The following is a 17239-nucleotide window of genomic DNA, read 5'->3' as shown; positions in this document are numbered from 1 at the left end:
TCTCATTTGTGGTGGTTTGTCCTCTGCTCCTTCAGGCTGTTTCTAAAAGACATTCCAGGTCCAAGGTAATTAAGTACAAACCAACAAGATAAATCCCTGCTTGGGAAATCCCACTTCAGTGAGCAGACCCCAAAGAGGTTGGACCAGCACAGATTTGTGCCCCTCACTCAAATGTGGTGCCAGCTCAGATTAAACAACCCATGTTGTTCCCTCCAGCTTTGGACTAACAGTCCTGCTGGTGGGGGGGATGATTTCAGCTGGAGGCTGAGAGAGCTCCAGCAGACGCCCAAGGAGCACCTCAGGCACACGAGAACATCTGCTGAGCGTAGCAGGTGGGCACAGAACATATGTTTCCTGTAGAAGCAAGGGAACAGAGGTAACAATAACATCAGGAGTCTTGTATTCCAGGCATTGGAACTGGCTGCCCAGGGCAGTGATGGACTCCTCATTCCTGGAGGGATTTAAGAGCCCTGTGGATGTGGCACTTGGGGATGTGGGTTAATGCTGGCCTTGGCAGTGCAGGGGGAACAGTTGGACTCAATGATCTTGGAGGTCTTTTCCAAACTGAATTGATACTGTGATTCTGTGATTCTCCTTTATTCACTGTTTTCTCACTGCAGATCCGACAGTTACGGTCAAGAGCAGCAGTGGCTGGTCATGGCACCCTCCAGACCGGGGAATGGTCAATGTTTGGGTAAGGGAGTGCAGGAGGGGGTGGTTAGCAGGCTGTGGAAGAAGATGAAGGGACCATGAAACACAGATGGATCCACTGGAGCTGCAGTCATGGCTCCAAAGAGACACTGCCTTGCCAGAAGACTGGAAGGAGAGAGACATGGATGAAGGACAGAGCACGAGAGGACAAGAGACGAGACACACGTGCTAAAGGAAGAATTATGTGGAGACAAGTGACTTTAGAGCCCTTCCATGGCTTCTAGTCAAGGTCTGTTTTCCCAGGTGGGATGAGGTGATGGCTTGTGAGAAGATGCAGCACAACACCCTGCTCAGGGTAGAGATGGGAGAATGCCAAGAGAATCCAAATGACCAGCAGCACTGAAAACAGCTCTCACTGGCATCACTGCTAAAACACGGGCTGCCTGGGCAGAGGGAGCTGCAGTGTAGCTGTTCTTTCAACACAAAGCAAGCTGGCAGTAATCAATGAAGTCCTGGCCTCCAGAAACCATTTCTTGATCCTGCTGTGGCTGTTACTTTTAGTGCAGAGCTATGGAGAGCAGTGCAGCCTGGCTCAGCCCCAGTGCCAAGCTGGTACACTAAACAACAGCGAGTTCATTGCTAACTACAGGCTCCCACTACATAACAAACACTGCAGCCAGCACAGCCAGGGCACAGACAATATTTTACAATATATTTTACAATTTTTTATACAATTCATGGGTTATTATTTTAAAAGCAGCAGTGGGCTCCAAGCAGCCCAATGCCACCTGCTCTCCCAGGTACCCACCGACGTAGTTTTCGACGTCGCTGACGTAGAAGGTGGGAGCGGGCACAGCCAGGCCCAGCCCGTCCTTCTTGGGCACCAGGATGGGCTCTGCAAAGCCATTCTCTTCCAAATACTCTGGTGTTAGCTGGCTGCCTGGGACCTTCACCACAATATCTTCAGCACTGGAAAAGCAAACAGAGGCAATGGTGAGGGGCTTCCACGCTCAGATTGGGATGATCTGCATGCCACTACTGAAAGGAAGGCAATATGGATAAGGAATTACATACAAATTAGGCCCATAAGCCAAAAGCCAAAAAGTCATATGTTGCAAAGCACAAAGAGCACAACAGAATCATCCGGAATCAATGTCTTGAGCCTCATGCTCCAGCTACTGGGAACTCCTAAAATAACAGCTTGTGGCAAAAAGCTGTTTTCTTCAGCTGTAGGATCTGTTGAGCTACTGGTGATCAATGTTAAAGGAATTAGTGTTAAATGTTCCACTCTAAAGAAGGTAAGACTAAAAACATTACCCAATATCAAATAAATTGGGCTGGAAATACTTTGCAAATCATTTTAAAGAAGTTGAATAAATTGCTTGGGAAATATTCTGCAGATCATTTTGAAGTGGCTGGGAGGGCTCCAAGGGGAATGAGGAAAGGGAAGCTCCATTGGCCCACCAGCTATTGGCACTGAGAGCTCCCAGGGGAAATTCAAGTCTGGTTTCTTGATCTTTTCAGGCGTGAAAAGTGACTGTACATGAAGGACCAACAGTCCCAAAAGTGTCCTGTCACCATGTGCTGTGTGTCAGCTGGGAGCAGTCAGACTTTGAAGGTTCTCCCCAAAAAGCCCTTCCTGCCCAGGCAGGTAATGCCAACGTCTGAGTGCTCTCCTGCAGCAGTCCTGTGCTCCAGTTCACATCTCCATACGGCACCAAAATGGGCAGGAAAGAGGACGAGCCTGGATGTGCTGTCGTGGCTGCTGCCACGCTTGAGCTCACCACCTTCCCCACCCCGTGACACCCAACCTGCCACAGAGACCCCACACCCTCCTCTGATCTCACCAGGCAGGGTAGGGGAACCCCTCACCCTGTGCCTGCTCACAGAATTCCAGAATGGTTTGGGTTGGAAGGGACCTTAAAGCCCACCTTGTTCAATCCCCCCTGCCATGGGCAGGGACACCTTCCACTAGCCCAGGTTGCTCCAAACCCAATCCAACCTGGCCTTGGACACTTGCAGGGATTGGGCAGCCACAGCTTCTCTGGGAAACCTGTGCCAGGGCCTCACTACCCTCACAGAGAAGAATTTCTTCCCAACATCCCATCTAACCCTGCCCTCTGGCAGTGGGAAGCTGTTCCCCCTTGTCCTGTCTCTCCGGGCCTTTGCTGAAAATCCCTCTCCAGCTCTCTTGGAGCCCCTTTATGCCCTGGAAGGGGCTCTAAGGTCTCCCTGGAGCCTTCTCTTCTCCAGGCTGAGCACCCCCAGCAATCCCAGCCTGGCTCCAGAGCACAGGCACATGGCTTCTGTATGTGCCACAGAACCCACACATCATTTTAAAGAGAGATCAGTACCCAGAGCAGGCAGCAATGATCAGAGCAAAACGAGAGGCTGGTACCTATGCTGAAGCATCAATTGAATTGTTTACCCCTACTACTACTGCTACTCTAATGCTATTTTGGTATTAAACATTCCAGAGCAGAATGGCAATAATTATATTTTTTGCCTTTTTGCTTTCTTCACTGTTCCTTCTGACCCAAGCCCCTCCGGGGGACTCACCGGGGCTCGTCATTCACCGCCACGTGCTGGGAGTCAGGAACTGGTCTGAGACCCCCTTTCTCCTTTCACCCTGACTGACGAGTGCTGGGGTTTGGTCTGGGCACCTGCACCTGCACCTGCACCTGCACATCTCACTCGTTTTCTTCAGAGGAGACAATTTCTCCAAAAGACTTTGTGTCACTGATGGCACAAGTGTGGGTGTCAGAGGCCTCATCTTGCAACCACTTCTTCAGACTACGACCCTTCTGTCTCAGAAACTCTAATTTGGCAGCAGGATTTTCTTACACCCACATTAATGGGAGAAACAAGGACAAAATTTGGGGGGTTATGGTATTTTTTTTTTTTACAACTTGGGAGAGACTCAGAGATATTGTGTGTGTGAGTGCAGTCTCAGAGGCCACCCGAGGTTACTGAAATCAGTCTGCCTGGGCCTTAAATCTTTTACTAAATGAGCTTTGCAACCTGTCAAATCAAAAAAAAAAAAAAAGAAAGAAAGAAAGACAAACTGTTAAGACAAAGATCTTGCAGGCCCCAATAACAATAGCCAAGCCAAGCAAGTAAAAATACTGGATCCTGAGCTCAGTGAGACACATCTGTAAGAGCTGCAAAACACTTCAGAATTATTTTCAGTTTCTTCCTTAACCAGCCCAAGACCAGTATCTCAAATTAAATGTGAAATTAAATTCTCCATAAAAAGGAAGCAGTTTTGTGTTTATCAAGTACACTTTGCCAGTCTCCAAGGATTCTTCTAAAATAATTAGTTATTAATAATTAAGGATTTATTTGGCTATGGTCTACATTAAAGAGCCAGAAGAAAATGATCACTCTTGCAAATGGCTGTGGAGCAGCCTAATAACGTGTGGGACATGTCACCCAACAATTAGCACTATTCATTACCCCAGTGAGAGAGCCTTTGTCACCCAGAAACTGAGCATGTCGTTGTTCTTTCCAAGATGGAGACAGACTTCAGCAAAGTCATTAGGATTTTTGAGAACTGGATAATTCAATGCAGTAAGTGGGTTAGTCTCTTGTGCAAGTGGATGTTCTAGGGGTCAAACATGCTCTGGTTCAGCCTGGAGGAGAGAAGGCTGTGGGGAAATCTTAGAGACCCTTCCAGTGGCTAAAGGGGGTTTATAAAAGAGAGGGAGGGTGACTTTTTACAGGGGCAGACAGTGATAGGACAAGGGGGAACAGCTGTAAACTAAAAGAGGGCAGGGTTAGATTAGATGTTAGGAAGAAATCCTTCCCTGTGAGGGTAGGGAGGCCCTGGCACAGGTTGCCCAGAGAAGCTGTGGCTGCCCCATCCCTGGAAGTGTCCAAGACCAGGTTGGATGGGGCTTGGAAGATGTCCCTGTCCATGGCAGGTGGTGGAATGAGATGGGATTTAAGGTCCCTTCCCACCCAAGCCTTTCTGTGATTCCATGCTTTTTGCCTTCACAAATCCAGGCACCTATAGAAAACCACAGGACCTGGGCTCAAGCAAGAGGAGATCTGAATACAGCTGCACAAATATAAAAAAGGGAAGAGCCTGGGACATCTGCAATCAAACAGCACTTGTTCAGACATCATCATTCCATGATGCTTTCAGCCAGGCCCACCACCAGCCTCCCAGGACAGTGGCTGTACAGGCATTGCCCCCCCAGCCCATTCCAGCTGAACAACCCACCTGGGAAACGTCCGACTTCGGAGCTCTTTTATAAAGACCTGGCTCCCGTTCTGCACAGGCTTCACCTCTGTTGTCTGGCCAGTATCATGCTTATGCCAATTTCTTTTCTTTTTCACTGAAAAGGAAGGAATTGGACAGTTGTGTTAAGTAGAAGATAATTACTAAAACATTGGCAGGAACGACAAGTATTGGTTTAATTTCTCACGTGAGCAGAGCAGAGGGAACCCCCCCAATGCTGCACTGCACATTCTAATATTGCTCTCAGTGCCCCATCAGACAATTCCAGTGCTGCCTGGAGATCCACCACAGCATGAGCAGTGTGTGTGTGTTTTGGAGCACAAGGGCAACCGGACAGGGAATTGCTGAGCTGCACAGCTCCTGCAGGCATCGTGCAAACATGGGCTCTGGACGCCCCGGGCTCGCCAGCCTGCACACTCCATTCTCCTCAGGAAACTCCCAGAAAGCCCCTTTCCTCCACATGCAGAGTGGATCTTTGTCAACATATTTGTCAGGAATTACCTTAGACTAAAGATCTGTCCACCTGTGGCAGATTTGACATCAAGTTTGATGGGTGTTGAGCTATGCCCTGGACACAGCATGGATGGGGAAAGGGAGGAGGAGAAGGAAAGGGAAAAGGGGAAGGAGGAAGGGAGAAGGGGAGGGAGAGGAGGGGAGAGGAGGAGAGGAGAGAAGAGGAAAAGAGAAAAGGCACCACAACTGCAATTGTTAGAACCCTTATTCCCAGGATTTAAAGGGAAGTTATTATGGCTCAGGCCTGCAGCAATGACAGACTGAGGCCCCTCCACTGTGCTCCCAGTGGGGGATGGACACACAGGCAAGTCCATCATGGATAAAGGGCCAGCAGGAATAAGCACATATGAGTCAGTCAAGTGTAGATGGTTCTGCCCTGTCTCTGACAGCCGGATATCACAGAGCTGGAAAAACTGGTCCCACTTTTTCCCTGAGTCAGCACTATCTCCCTCAGCTGTTCCCACTCATTTTGGTAGGAAATTGTTTTTTTCCATATTCATATAATTTAAAGCCTCTGTTAATAGAATTTTCATGTCACAACATACTTATGCTTTCCACCCTTGCTTTACATCATGAATCTCAGTATTTTACCCCAAGTCCAGACCTCTTACCAAAACAGTGAGGGAAGGCAGCAGAATCCTCACAGATGGCACCTGCTCCTCACTCTTTGCACACACACACACACACAGAGAGAGAGATCCACACACTTTTCCATTAGGAAAGGAATCTGGAGGCCACAGCTATAAGACATGAGATTTGGAAAGAGCTAACTTTGCTTTCCTGACCACAATCCTGGAATAACTCAAGGAAAGATATCTCCCAGTGAGTCCATCCCGGGTTTTGCACAAAGCATGTTGGGTTTATTAGTTCCATGCAGGCTCCAGCCTAGCTGGAGATATTCATTAAAGCTGCTAGTTCTTTATCTTAATGACTCTCAGGCTTAGTGTATTAATTCAATGCTCCTGGTAACAAAGGAAACAAGCCTGGCTTGAATGCCAAACCTTCCTCCTCTCCCTCCCTTTCCAAACACCGTCTCCTCCCCCTCCCAGCACATAGGAATCAACACCAGGAGCGTGTTGATTGCACTTGCACTCTGAGTGCAAGTCCCAGGGAAAGAGGTGTCACTTATCACAAGGAAAATTAAGGAGCTTATCCCATGAGCATGTTTTTTATTACACCTCAGATAGCATGGAGTGTCGGGAAATAAAAGCGACAAAGCAGAGCTGAATTAGGGGATTCACTGCAACTCTTCCAAAACCTCCAGGAAGCTATTTCCCTCAGCACAGAGTGCTGGCAGGCATCCACCTCTCCCATTTACCTCTCCCACCCACCTCTTGTATCCACCTCTCCCATGCACCTCTTGTATCCCCCCCTGCCACCCACCTCTCCATTCCCCTCTCCCTCAGAGGCATCTCAGATGAACATTCTCCAGGAGGGGCTGTGTCCCAGACAGCTGCAGTCCATTATACTACATCAAACACTCTACCTTTGGCCTATTTTCAGCCATTCTTTCTGTGCTTCATCTTTACCATGATCACCCCAGCAAGGACTAAAGGCCCATTCCCATGTGCAACAGATTCCAGCTTTGGCCAGAAAAGCTGCTTTTTCAGAAATGATCACAGAGTTCTCTCTCTGCAGAACTTTCTGATCCAAATTTGACCTTTGGAAAGTCCAACAGTGGAAAAAAGGGAATATATTTTTATGAAAACTGTATCTCAAAATTAAAAATTCACAGGTATATTTATTTTATTTCAAATGTCTTAGTGTAGAAGGGATCATGACATTGAATGCTTAGGAAGCATTTCTTCACTGAAAGGGTGGTCAAGCATTGGAATGGGTTGCCCAGGGAGGTGGTAGAGTCACATCTCTGGAAATGTTGAAGAAAAGGCTGGATGTGACACTCAGTGCTCTGGTCTAGTTGACAAAGTAGTGACTGGTCAAAGGTTGGACTCGATGATCTTGAAGTTTTTTCCAACCTAAATGATTCTATGAACCTTCCACTAGACCAGGGTGCTTCCATTAGAGCAGGGATACCCAGAAGCACGCTGTGAGTTCTCTACTGATCTATATTAAAGTTTGTAACTACTTAAAACACGCCTCAGTCTGACTTTGGTTCAGTTGCAGCTCTGTAACTTCACCGATTCCAAAGGATTTCTCCTGATTTTCACCGCTGCAAACACGGCAGCAATCAAACCAAGCATTTCAAATTGTGTTATGAAAATGAGCCAAGCCTGCCCAAATGAAGCCCTCACATTTTATTGCAATGATGTCAGAAAATGTTGTATGAATATGGATGATTTTTCCCAAAGAGGGGTCCCTACACATTTCATTAAAAGGGAATAGCTCAAAATGCCATGTGACAGGAAACAATCTTCTGAGAGCAGCCACTCACCACAGTGGTAACGTGGAAAAATGTAAGGAGAGGAAAATGATTTTTAAATTTGACATCTGGAAAACATATCTGGCGGAAGGCGTGCTCCAGAAATACACATCCATTTTTAAATCCAGACGAGTTGCATAACAGACAATCGGTGTCTGCGTTTCCCTTTGCTAATCTCGCAATAATTAAATCCTACCGGTGAACTCCAGGTGCTGGAATGACTCTTCCTCGTTTATTACAAAGCTGATAGTGCTGGATAACGAGTTTAAACATAGACTGGGGCAGTTCATAAGCAAATGGAAGCGATCCCCCCGCAGACTGTCCCGGCAGTGCCCTGCATGCAAATTCCCAGCAGATGGAATGCACTGAGCCAAGCTGGTCCTGCCTTCATTTCATCTGTCTTTTAACTTCCCTGGCCTGCTGTACCCTGCAAGGAGGGGCTACAGGATAACAGCCTCCTTTTTCCACAGGATTCTACAGGTTAGTGAGGGAATTGCTATGCAGCTTGTGACTTTGTCTCCAGGACTCAAGGTAAGGTTAGCACTAATTAATGTTTAAATGGAATTTGTGCACTCCACTTCTTTGATGATTGGTCTCACACATGGTTAAACTGCCTGTGATGTATTCGAAGGGAGAAAACAAAGTGGCATTGCTGTCCTGCAGGACAGGATGTTGGTCTGTGTTCCCACCACACTGGATCCCCAGCAGCATGGGCAGCAGGTCAAGGGAGACCTTGTGGGACCCCACCTTCAGAGCTGCCTCCAGCTCTGGGGTCTGACATCAGAAGGACGTGGAGCGAGTCCAGAGGAGGCCACGAAGATGCTCTGAGAGCTGGAGCCCCTCTGCTCTGGAGCCAGGCTGGGAGAGCTGGAGAGGGACTTTCAACAAAGGCCCAGAGAGACAGGACAAGGGGGAACAGCTTCCCACTGCCAGAGGGCAGGGTTAGATGGGATGCTGGGAAGAAATTCCTCCCTGGGAGGGTGGGGAGGCCCTGGCACAGGGTGCCCAGAGAAGCTGTGGCTGCCCCATTCCTGCAAGTGTCCAAGGCCAGGTTGGACTGGGTTTGGAGCAACCTGGGCTAGTGGAACGTGTCCCTGGGATGGAGGAGGGTGGAACTGTGCTCCAGCAGCAATTTCTGCTGGGCTGTGTGACGCAAGCTCAGGGACGTACCAGTGGATTTTTATTTGGATAAAAAGAACTGGAGAGACAGAAACCTTCTTAAAAGCATCAGAATATTGTTGTCCATTCAACTCTCATCATCTTAACTGGTATATTAAACTTGCAATCTTTTTATCACAACTGCCATTTCTTGAATTCTAGGATGACACACCCCAGTTTTATAGAATTGATATTCAATTCCTGATTATAGGCTTTTGCTGCTTTTGTCTGGGTTTTTTCCCTCGCACTGAAAAGTGCCTTTCATCCTTCATAATTCAACATGATGTGAAGGAAATCAAAGTATCAGACTCATCTCAATGTTATACAGAACTCACAGAGGCTGGAGATCCTGTGCTGCTGCTTCTGTCCCAGGTCAGCAACAGCCTGGGAGCATCTGCAGTCACCCCCCCTTTTCAGCACAACCCTTTCCAATCCCAAATTACTTACTTCAATACGATTTGTGGTTATTTGTGTGACCAATTTCCAGAAATCTTCCAACAAAAACTAGAAAAGCTGATTCTTCTAAACCAGAACATTTTGTAGGGACATATTGATTTCATTAAGTCTTTCAGAGCCAGCCTCCCAAGGGGCATTTTGCCAGCTTCCCAGTTTGTGGGTTCCCTGTTCAGACCCCAGTTGTTGGCAGACCCTCTGGGAGACAGGAACAGCTGCAGGTCATTCAGGTTTCCAGTTCACACTTGACTTTTAAAAAATCATAGTGGAAAAACAATTCCCATTTTTGCCCACAAAGCAAACATTTCGGGCTCCTCCCCTCTCCCTTTAGAAATTTTTTTAAACTTTAACAAGTAAGGCAATGCACAAATAATTTCTTGGGTTACAAATGCTGAATTTTAACACAAAAGGAGTCACTTTCCAGCCATCCCTTAATTCATACTGAAAAAGGGACTGTTAGGATTCCTTCGGCTCCTGCAGATGAGCACCCAGTTCTTCCTCTGCAGGATGCCCTGAGGTTGCAGAGCAGCAAGACCCTCCCCATCACTGTTGCTTATTTACAATAACTGGTTTTCAAGTGAAGCATTTCATCTTTCACAGGGATTGGTTTCTTTCCTTTTTTTTCAGCCATTGTATAATAGAAAGAAATTGTGAATTAATCTGACCAAAGCAAACACATCCCACGGTTCTTTCCCAGACAAAACTCCCACTGAGATCAACTGTCACTTTTACTCAGGAGAACCTTCTGTGAAAGAACTGCAAGAATTGGCACCCTCAGTGCATCCTACAAGTTTGACTGCCACAGAAATCCTGCAGTTCTATATCCAGGCCAAGCACAACAAACTGTTTCTTACTCTTCTCATCCACAGACGGAAAACACCATGTAGCTTCCAAAACTCCCTGTATTAGCACTAGCTGCCTCCACAGGGATTTTCTAGCCCACATTCTTCAGTGTGGGCACAATTCATGCATGGAAGGATGCTCATTTTCTTGTGGGACCGGGGACTGCAGCTCTCCAGGTGAGTGCCTTGCCTGAGCTCACACACGCGCCTGAGGACACGCAGAAGCTGTGGCCAAAGCTCCAAGATCCAACCCACGATGTCCTCCCACTAACATAATTTTCACCTCCTGGTTTGAATTCCAATATTTATGGCACATGATACTTAGGGCCTTTTGCAATGACAAAAATAAGAGGTCCTTTTGTCCAAACACACAGCCCCTGCTGTGTGTCAGGGCCTGGCAGCACACGGGTACTCACAGGTCGACTTTCCGTGGGTTTTCTCACAATTTGGGCAATGATAGATGTCGATATCTGGTGCCTCTTCCTCTTCCACACCGACACAACTGGAATAGAAGAAGGTAAATATGACATTAGCTCAAGTCCATCTCGAAGCACACAATTAACAAGGAAAACGCTGTGCATTTGCCACTTGCCAAGGGCTCCATCGAAACCAGGTTTGGGTGCATTGTACATTGGTACCAACAAGGGGTTTGTAGCCTACACTCCTGATGTGGTGCTACAAAAGCTGTCAGCCAGAAGCCACCACCAGTCCACTGTGGACCTCCATGAAAATACGGCAGAGTGTCCCACAGAGTGGGTTTTTTGCCAGGGAGACCATTTTGTACCCACACAGAGTTTTCCCAGCACCATCCCACATAAACCTGATGAACAAAACACATCTTCTCTTCACCAAGCATGTGTGGGCAGCTGCGAGGTACCGGCGTGACCTTGGCAAGAGATACCACGTGCACAACTTCCATAGGTTCCACCTCTGTTCCCATGCGGGAAGATGAGGAGGGAAAGAAGACACACAGCTCAGCACTTCTGGCTGCCAAGGGGATGGGCTGTGTGGGGATCCCACCGGGATCACTCTGGGTGGCTCGACCCAGGCAGCATCACCCGCAGCCTGGGGGCACAGGGCATGGGCACAATCCAGTGGGGAACACAGTGCTTGGGAGGACTGAAACCAAAGAGCAAAGTGCTGAAACACCCCAGGACAAGAAGCTGCTGCACGGTCCAAGCGCCGAGCAGCCTCAAAGAATCCGGGTCCAGCACAACACTGTTCCTGCTGTGGAGGAAGAGCAAACAGGACTCTGCTCCTCTGTCGGGAGTAGCCCAGGCTGCAAGACACATTTCCAGCACAGAGAAAAGGGTTCAGTGGGGTGCTGTGAGATGCAGCCCTTGTGCCATGGCTCTGTGGGAGCTTAGCTAGGCAAGAGCACCCACAAGACACACAAAAGCACCCTAAGCCCCAATACGAGCAAGTCTGGATCACACCAAGAGCTCTCCAGGGGTTTCTCTACCACCTGAAATGCCTCCTTTGGTTCTCTGCAGTGAGCACAGTGCACCTCTCAGTGCTCCTCAGCCAGCAGAGAACACTGACACAGCTCTTCTGCCAGGGAAAGGGCTTGGGCAGGGGTCATGCAATGCAATCTTCATGCATAAGGCCATGTTCTGCTTCCTGGCATCCCACCAGCAGTGCCAAGAGGCAATGAGTGCAGAAATTCAAAGTGTTTAGCTGCTGTTTCTGCCCTGTAGGAAACAGAGCAGAGGATGGTTGCTTCTCTCCCCCAGGCCAGGCAGCAGGGTGGGCTGGTTCTATCACATGCTTCACAGAACCTCTCAAATCATTCTCACCCTGTGCAAGCTCTGCAGGACAACAACAACGTGTCCAAATATGAGTTCAACAACTGGAGAAATTCGTATTGTGTGGACGCACCAGCAGCACCTGGTGATGGTCCAGATGCAGGGAGGCTGTGACCTTCTGGCTGCTGGCAGGCAGGAGGGTGCAGTGATGAAGGAGGGATAACCCATGATCATGCTCCCACCTCTTCCATAGAATGCCTGTGACCCCCCTGCCTGGCTCTGTGGAGCCCAGGGTTCTTTGGTGCCCTCAGCAGGGTGTGCAGGGGTACATGAACCAACACGTGCACACCTGGGGCAGGGGGGCAGCCGTTAAAAAGCACTGAGACCCCTCACTCCCAAAGCTCTGCTGACCCCGAGGCACACGGGGATGTGTAACATCCCCATCACAAACCACAGACACACCTGCTGCTACAGAACAGCATCAACAAAGCCAAAGCTGCAACCAAGCTGGGAAAGGCCAAACTAGCTAAGATACAGAAACACAGCCTTTTTATTACCATCGTAAATGTTTTGTCAAAATAAGATCCTGCCAGAAACCTTGTTGGGTATGGTCCCCCTGTTGCAGCTGCCAGTGTGGGAGCCAGCTCCCTCCAAAACAAAGCTCAGGCTGAGAGAAGCTCTGCAACCAAAGCCAGAGACTCTCTCGTCAGTGTAAGTCCAGCCTGGAAACAGGAGTCATTATTTCAGAAATGTGTCAAAGCAACTGCAGATTTGGCTGCTATTTTTCATTAAACAGTTAGTTGAAAAAAATACAGAATTGTTGTGTGTCCCTGGGCAGACAGCACGGAAAACTGAAGTTTGCAGACAGGAAAAATCATCATCACAACAGCCCAGTCCTCAGAGTGCAGTACATACAGAGAGAAAAATATCAGATTAGTAGGAAATACCAGAAAAATTAGCAGAAAAATACCAGATTAATCAGCAGAAAATTTAAACAAACCCTGGTAGATTAGAGCCAGAGTAAGAGAATGTAGAGGATTCCTCTACCCACAAAGCTGTGTCAGCTGCTTTTGCCACTGGATTCATCTTGCTAAGCTCGGTAAAGGTATGGATTAGGCTCTCTACAAGGGCTTGAAAAGCCTATATTTAGCTAAAGCAAGGAGATGAGCCCCTTGGGCACTGGATGGGAGGAGGTTTGACCAGCTGTGGCACAGGGCGATGGCTGCAGTGTGGTGGGAGCCATTGTTCTGAGAGCGAGTCAAACATCTAACAAGAACAAGGCAGAGAAGTAAAAATAACTGACCTCAAACTCCAGCGGGCCCCTAGAACACACAGTCAACTTTTCCAGCTCCAGCACAGCTCTGGAATAAGGTTTGGCCACTTACAGCTGCTTGCAGGCAGAAGCTGCTGCCCTCAATGTGCAGGAAACTGGGAGTGTGAACTGTCCAAGGGATCCCCTGACTGATCTGCCTCAGGGATCTGTAGCCAGAATATCCACCCATTCCAGCCTCTGCCCCTCTTCTCAACCAGCAGAGCTTGGCTCACCAGGTACTGCCAGCAGCAGGGCTGTTGGTGGCTTCCACATGGAGATAGGCACAGGAAACTGAATTTCCATAGTTAAAGCCAGACTGCCAGAGAGCCCCTCAAGACCGTTCCTGCCAGGAGAGAAACAAGGGTTTCCTGCCATCTGTATTGGGTTTATGTGGCAAGATTTGGGTGTCAGGGGGCCGTGACTGACCCTTGGGTTGGTCTAAGCATTTGCACCTGGGAATAAGAAACAGCAGGGGACTGCCAGCCTTGGTTGAACCCACATCCATTTTCTGAAGCGCCTCCTTCTCAATTTACTAGTGTGTTTTTTCTCAGAGTGGTTAATTACCAATAGAATAGAATCAAAGCATTTCTCTAGCTGAAAAAAACCAAGTCATCTACAGTGACTGAACAGTGCTGTCCTCCCCCCCAGCCCCTGAATTCCAGCACAAATGGCACTCTGTGGTTTGCATCTATTAGTTTTTTCCATGAGAACACACTGCTTTGGTCCCTCCAGCTTTTTTTCTCAGTCTCATTTGCCCAAGAGAAACACAAACAACCAAAAGACTTGAACCAAGCACTTGACTCCCTACAACGAGTCCAGAGGCAGCTGGTATGGGATCAGAGCCAGTGCGGGATCCAGGTGGTGTGCTCAGGATCCAGGCAGTGTTCTCAGGATTCAGGCAGTGTGCTCAAAATCCAGGCAGGGTGCTTGGGATCCAGCAGCCTTCTTGGAATCCAGGCAGGGTATTTGGGATCCAGCAGCCTTCTTGGGATCCAGGCAGTGTGCTCGGGATCCAGGTGGTGTGCTCAGGATCAACAGCAGCCTGCTCGGGAGCAAGATCCCACAGTGGCCCCACAACAACATCAGTGTGAGCCCCGGGTGTGTTACCTTTGTAAGGGAAGGACTGGGAAAAGCTCCCAGTAGCACTGCTGGGTGATTACTCAGATCCGCAGTGAGATGAAACCGGAGGTACAAGGGTCAGCAAAGGAACATTGAGGCAGAGCTGGCCAGGGACAGGCAGGGAGTGGGGGACATGGAGCAAGAGCAGGAGCAGGAAAAAGAGCAGACTGATCTGCTTCATTTCTACCAGGAGTCCAAGAATCCATTTCCAAAAGCACAGACACCCCAAGCCCGTGTGCTGACATCCTGGCAGGATCCTGCTCTGCTGCAGGAACTCCCAAGCTGAGGAGAGCTACACTTACACCTGGCAGTCTGTGAAGGAGATGGGGAAACTCATCCTGCTCTTTGCACAGCACAGGCACCATTCCGTGCTCGGAGGGGTGTGAGCACAGCCCAGGTGTCCCCCAGCAACATACTCAGGGCTGGATGTCTCTGACTCTGCATTATCTGCTGATGCTGCTTTTTCACCGTGTGACAGGGAAGGTGTCTGGCAGCACCAAACATGTCCCTGGAGAATGGACCACGTTCTCAAAGTGAATTAGAAGGAGAAAATTTTTCCGTGGTGAAGGATCGAATCATAGAGTCATGGAATTCTTAAGGTTGGAAAAGCCCTCAGAGATCAAGGAGTCCAATCACTCCCCAGTGCTGCCAAGGCCACCACTAACCCATGTCCCCCAGTGCCACATCTACATGGCTTTTAAATCCCTCCAGGGATGGTGACTCCACCAGTGCCCTGAGCAGCCTGTGCCAGGACTGGACAACTCTTTTGTGGGGAAATTTTCCCCAGAAAACCCTTCCCAGACATCCTGCAAAGCCCCACGCTCGCTGTCCCATCGGCGTTAACGCCGAGCAGTGCCAGCTGGGAACTGGGGATGAAACTGGTGTGGAGGGCAAGGATGTGGGATGCAGGAGCAGCAGCCACTACCACCACTCACAGCTCAAGAAACCCTTCTGTCCAAACCCAGCAAAGATGGCCTAAGAGGTTAATTATTGTGCATCCAGGAATGCCTTGTTGAAACAATTTAAACCAATCTAATGGTTGATTTTTAAATGGTTGTTAAGTGATTTAACTCAGGTTGAGGCAGTATAAAACTAATTTGATAATGAGATAAAAGGGAAACATTATTACCAATGTGTTTGAATTTCACAGACACTGTTGTAGGAAAAAAATAATAATAATAATGACAAGGAAAGGCTTTGATATTGCATCTGTTTAAGCTGATATCTCACCCATGTTACAGGGACTGAAAGGAGAATTAGCATATTAGAAGCTTTTGCAGTCAGAGGCTACAAATTACATTTTTATTAGAAACTCTACCCTTTGCCACTTTAAAATGAAATTGCTTCTGTGTTTGCAGTGAAGAGATGTTCAAGCTTCAGTATTCTGACAAAGTTAACAATGATTTTTCTTATGCAGGCAACAACAATAAAAGGTGCATGAATTAAACTGGTTTTATGGCATGAATGTTCCTGGGGTCCTTGATTTGCCATCTGCAGGGAGGTGGCATTTTATGTAGTTTTGGGAGAAAAATTAATTAATTGTTCTATCAAAACCATGTCATCTCCATTATCAACCAAAGACAAGTATAGAAAAACATGAAAAAATAAACAAGCAAAAGGCTCTTTGATGGGAAAGAAAATCAAACCTATGCATGCAGAAATAGAGCAGAAGGAAAAATAAGCTGAGACTCCAACTCCTGAAACCAACCAAAGCCACATGCTTTATCTGCTCCTGAGGACCATTCCAAGTAGGTGAAACACAGGGTGTCCAACCAGACAATGGGATTTGGAAGAAGACGGGAATGACAGGGGCTCCCCAGGATGCTCGGCGCCTGCCTGCTCCTGGGGGGAGGATGACACGTCCTTCACTCTGTGCTAAATGCCAAACACTGACCAAACAAACTGGGGTTGGATACTTTCCTTTGGGAATGCACAGGTATAGCCAACCTGCTGGATAACACAGCTCAGCATTCCTCTGGCAGTAACAACTCCCTGCAAGAGCAACTGAGTGTAGCAAAGGCGTAACAGCACTTTGTGTCGTCTCCTTTCAGTTGTGGACACGTCCCAATGTACCTTCAATGAGAAGCAGGCTCTGTACAAGAAGAGCAGCTATTCCCTATGGATATGATGGGAGTCCTCCAGCAGGTCAGCCTGAGTTTATTGCCCAAGCCAACAAAACCCAGCAGAGCAGCAAAGACACTAAGGGTTCACCAAAAGGATGGGCAAGTGCTGACACAGCTGCCCAGGGAAGTGGTGGAGTCCCCAACCCTGGAGGGATTTAACAGACATGGGGATGTGGCACTTGGGGACATGGATTAGTGGTGGCCTTGGCAGTGATGGGGAATGGTTGGACTCCATGATCTTTTCCAACCTAAATGACTCAATGGTCTTAAAGGGCTTTTCTGTCCTAAATGATTCCATAATTCTATGACCTCCAGTGGGAAGGAAGGGGCACCCTCACCCCCCTTCACAACTACATCCCTGGACTAGTTGTTACATTCTGTGTATTAAACTTGAATCCTATTTTCAACTTTTACCCCTTAACCAGAGGCATGTTGAAAGCTCAGGACATTTTATCACCATTAAAATTGACCCGTCAACTCTGATTTCACACAACCATGTGTCCCCTCTCCTTAAATAAGTCCAATTGCAAATCTCTTTTATTCCCAGAAACAAACTGGTATACCAGCATTGCATTAAGCCTTGGAAAGTGGTGATGCATTTCTCACTTTTCTCCTCCTCTCCTCTCCTCTCCTCTCCTCTCCTCTCCTCTCCTCTCCTCTCCTCTCCTCTCCTCTCCTCTCCTCTCCTCTCCTCTCCTCT

General features: G+C 48.1%; 1 protein-coding gene across 6 annotated transcripts in view; it reads right to left on the bottom strand.

Annotated features, from left to right (window-relative positions):
• The window catches only part of PHF2 (PHD finger protein 2), an 82971-nt gene that overhangs the window by 30323 nt on the left and 35409 nt on the right, over positions 1-17239 (bottom strand). For 2 of the 6 annotated variants that reach the window (XM_027732573.2, XM_027732572.2), the window contains exons 2-4: positions 10657-10742; positions 4877-4991; positions 1460-1620 (exon numbers count right to left, since the gene is read on the bottom strand). In XM_027732573.2, coding sequence (XP_027588374.2) covers positions 1460-1620; positions 4877-4991; positions 10657-10742 — 362 coding nt within the window. Of the gene's footprint in view, positions 1-1459; positions 1621-4876; positions 4992-10656; positions 10743-12118; positions 12823-17239 lie in introns of those variants that run through there. The other 4 variants (XM_039385765.1, XM_039385763.1, XM_039385766.1 and 1 more) reach the window with 4 other exon arrangements.

This window comes from Pipra filicauda, unplaced genomic scaffold (assembly GCF_003945595.2).
Source record: "Pipra filicauda isolate LSUMZ 115617 unplaced genomic scaffold, ASM394559v2 scaffold433_size896684_pilon, whole genome shotgun sequence".
NCBI classification, from domain to species: Eukaryota; Metazoa; Chordata; class Aves; order Passeriformes; family Pipridae; genus Pipra; species Pipra filicauda.
This window is presented reverse-complemented; position numbering and strand designations above follow the sequence as displayed.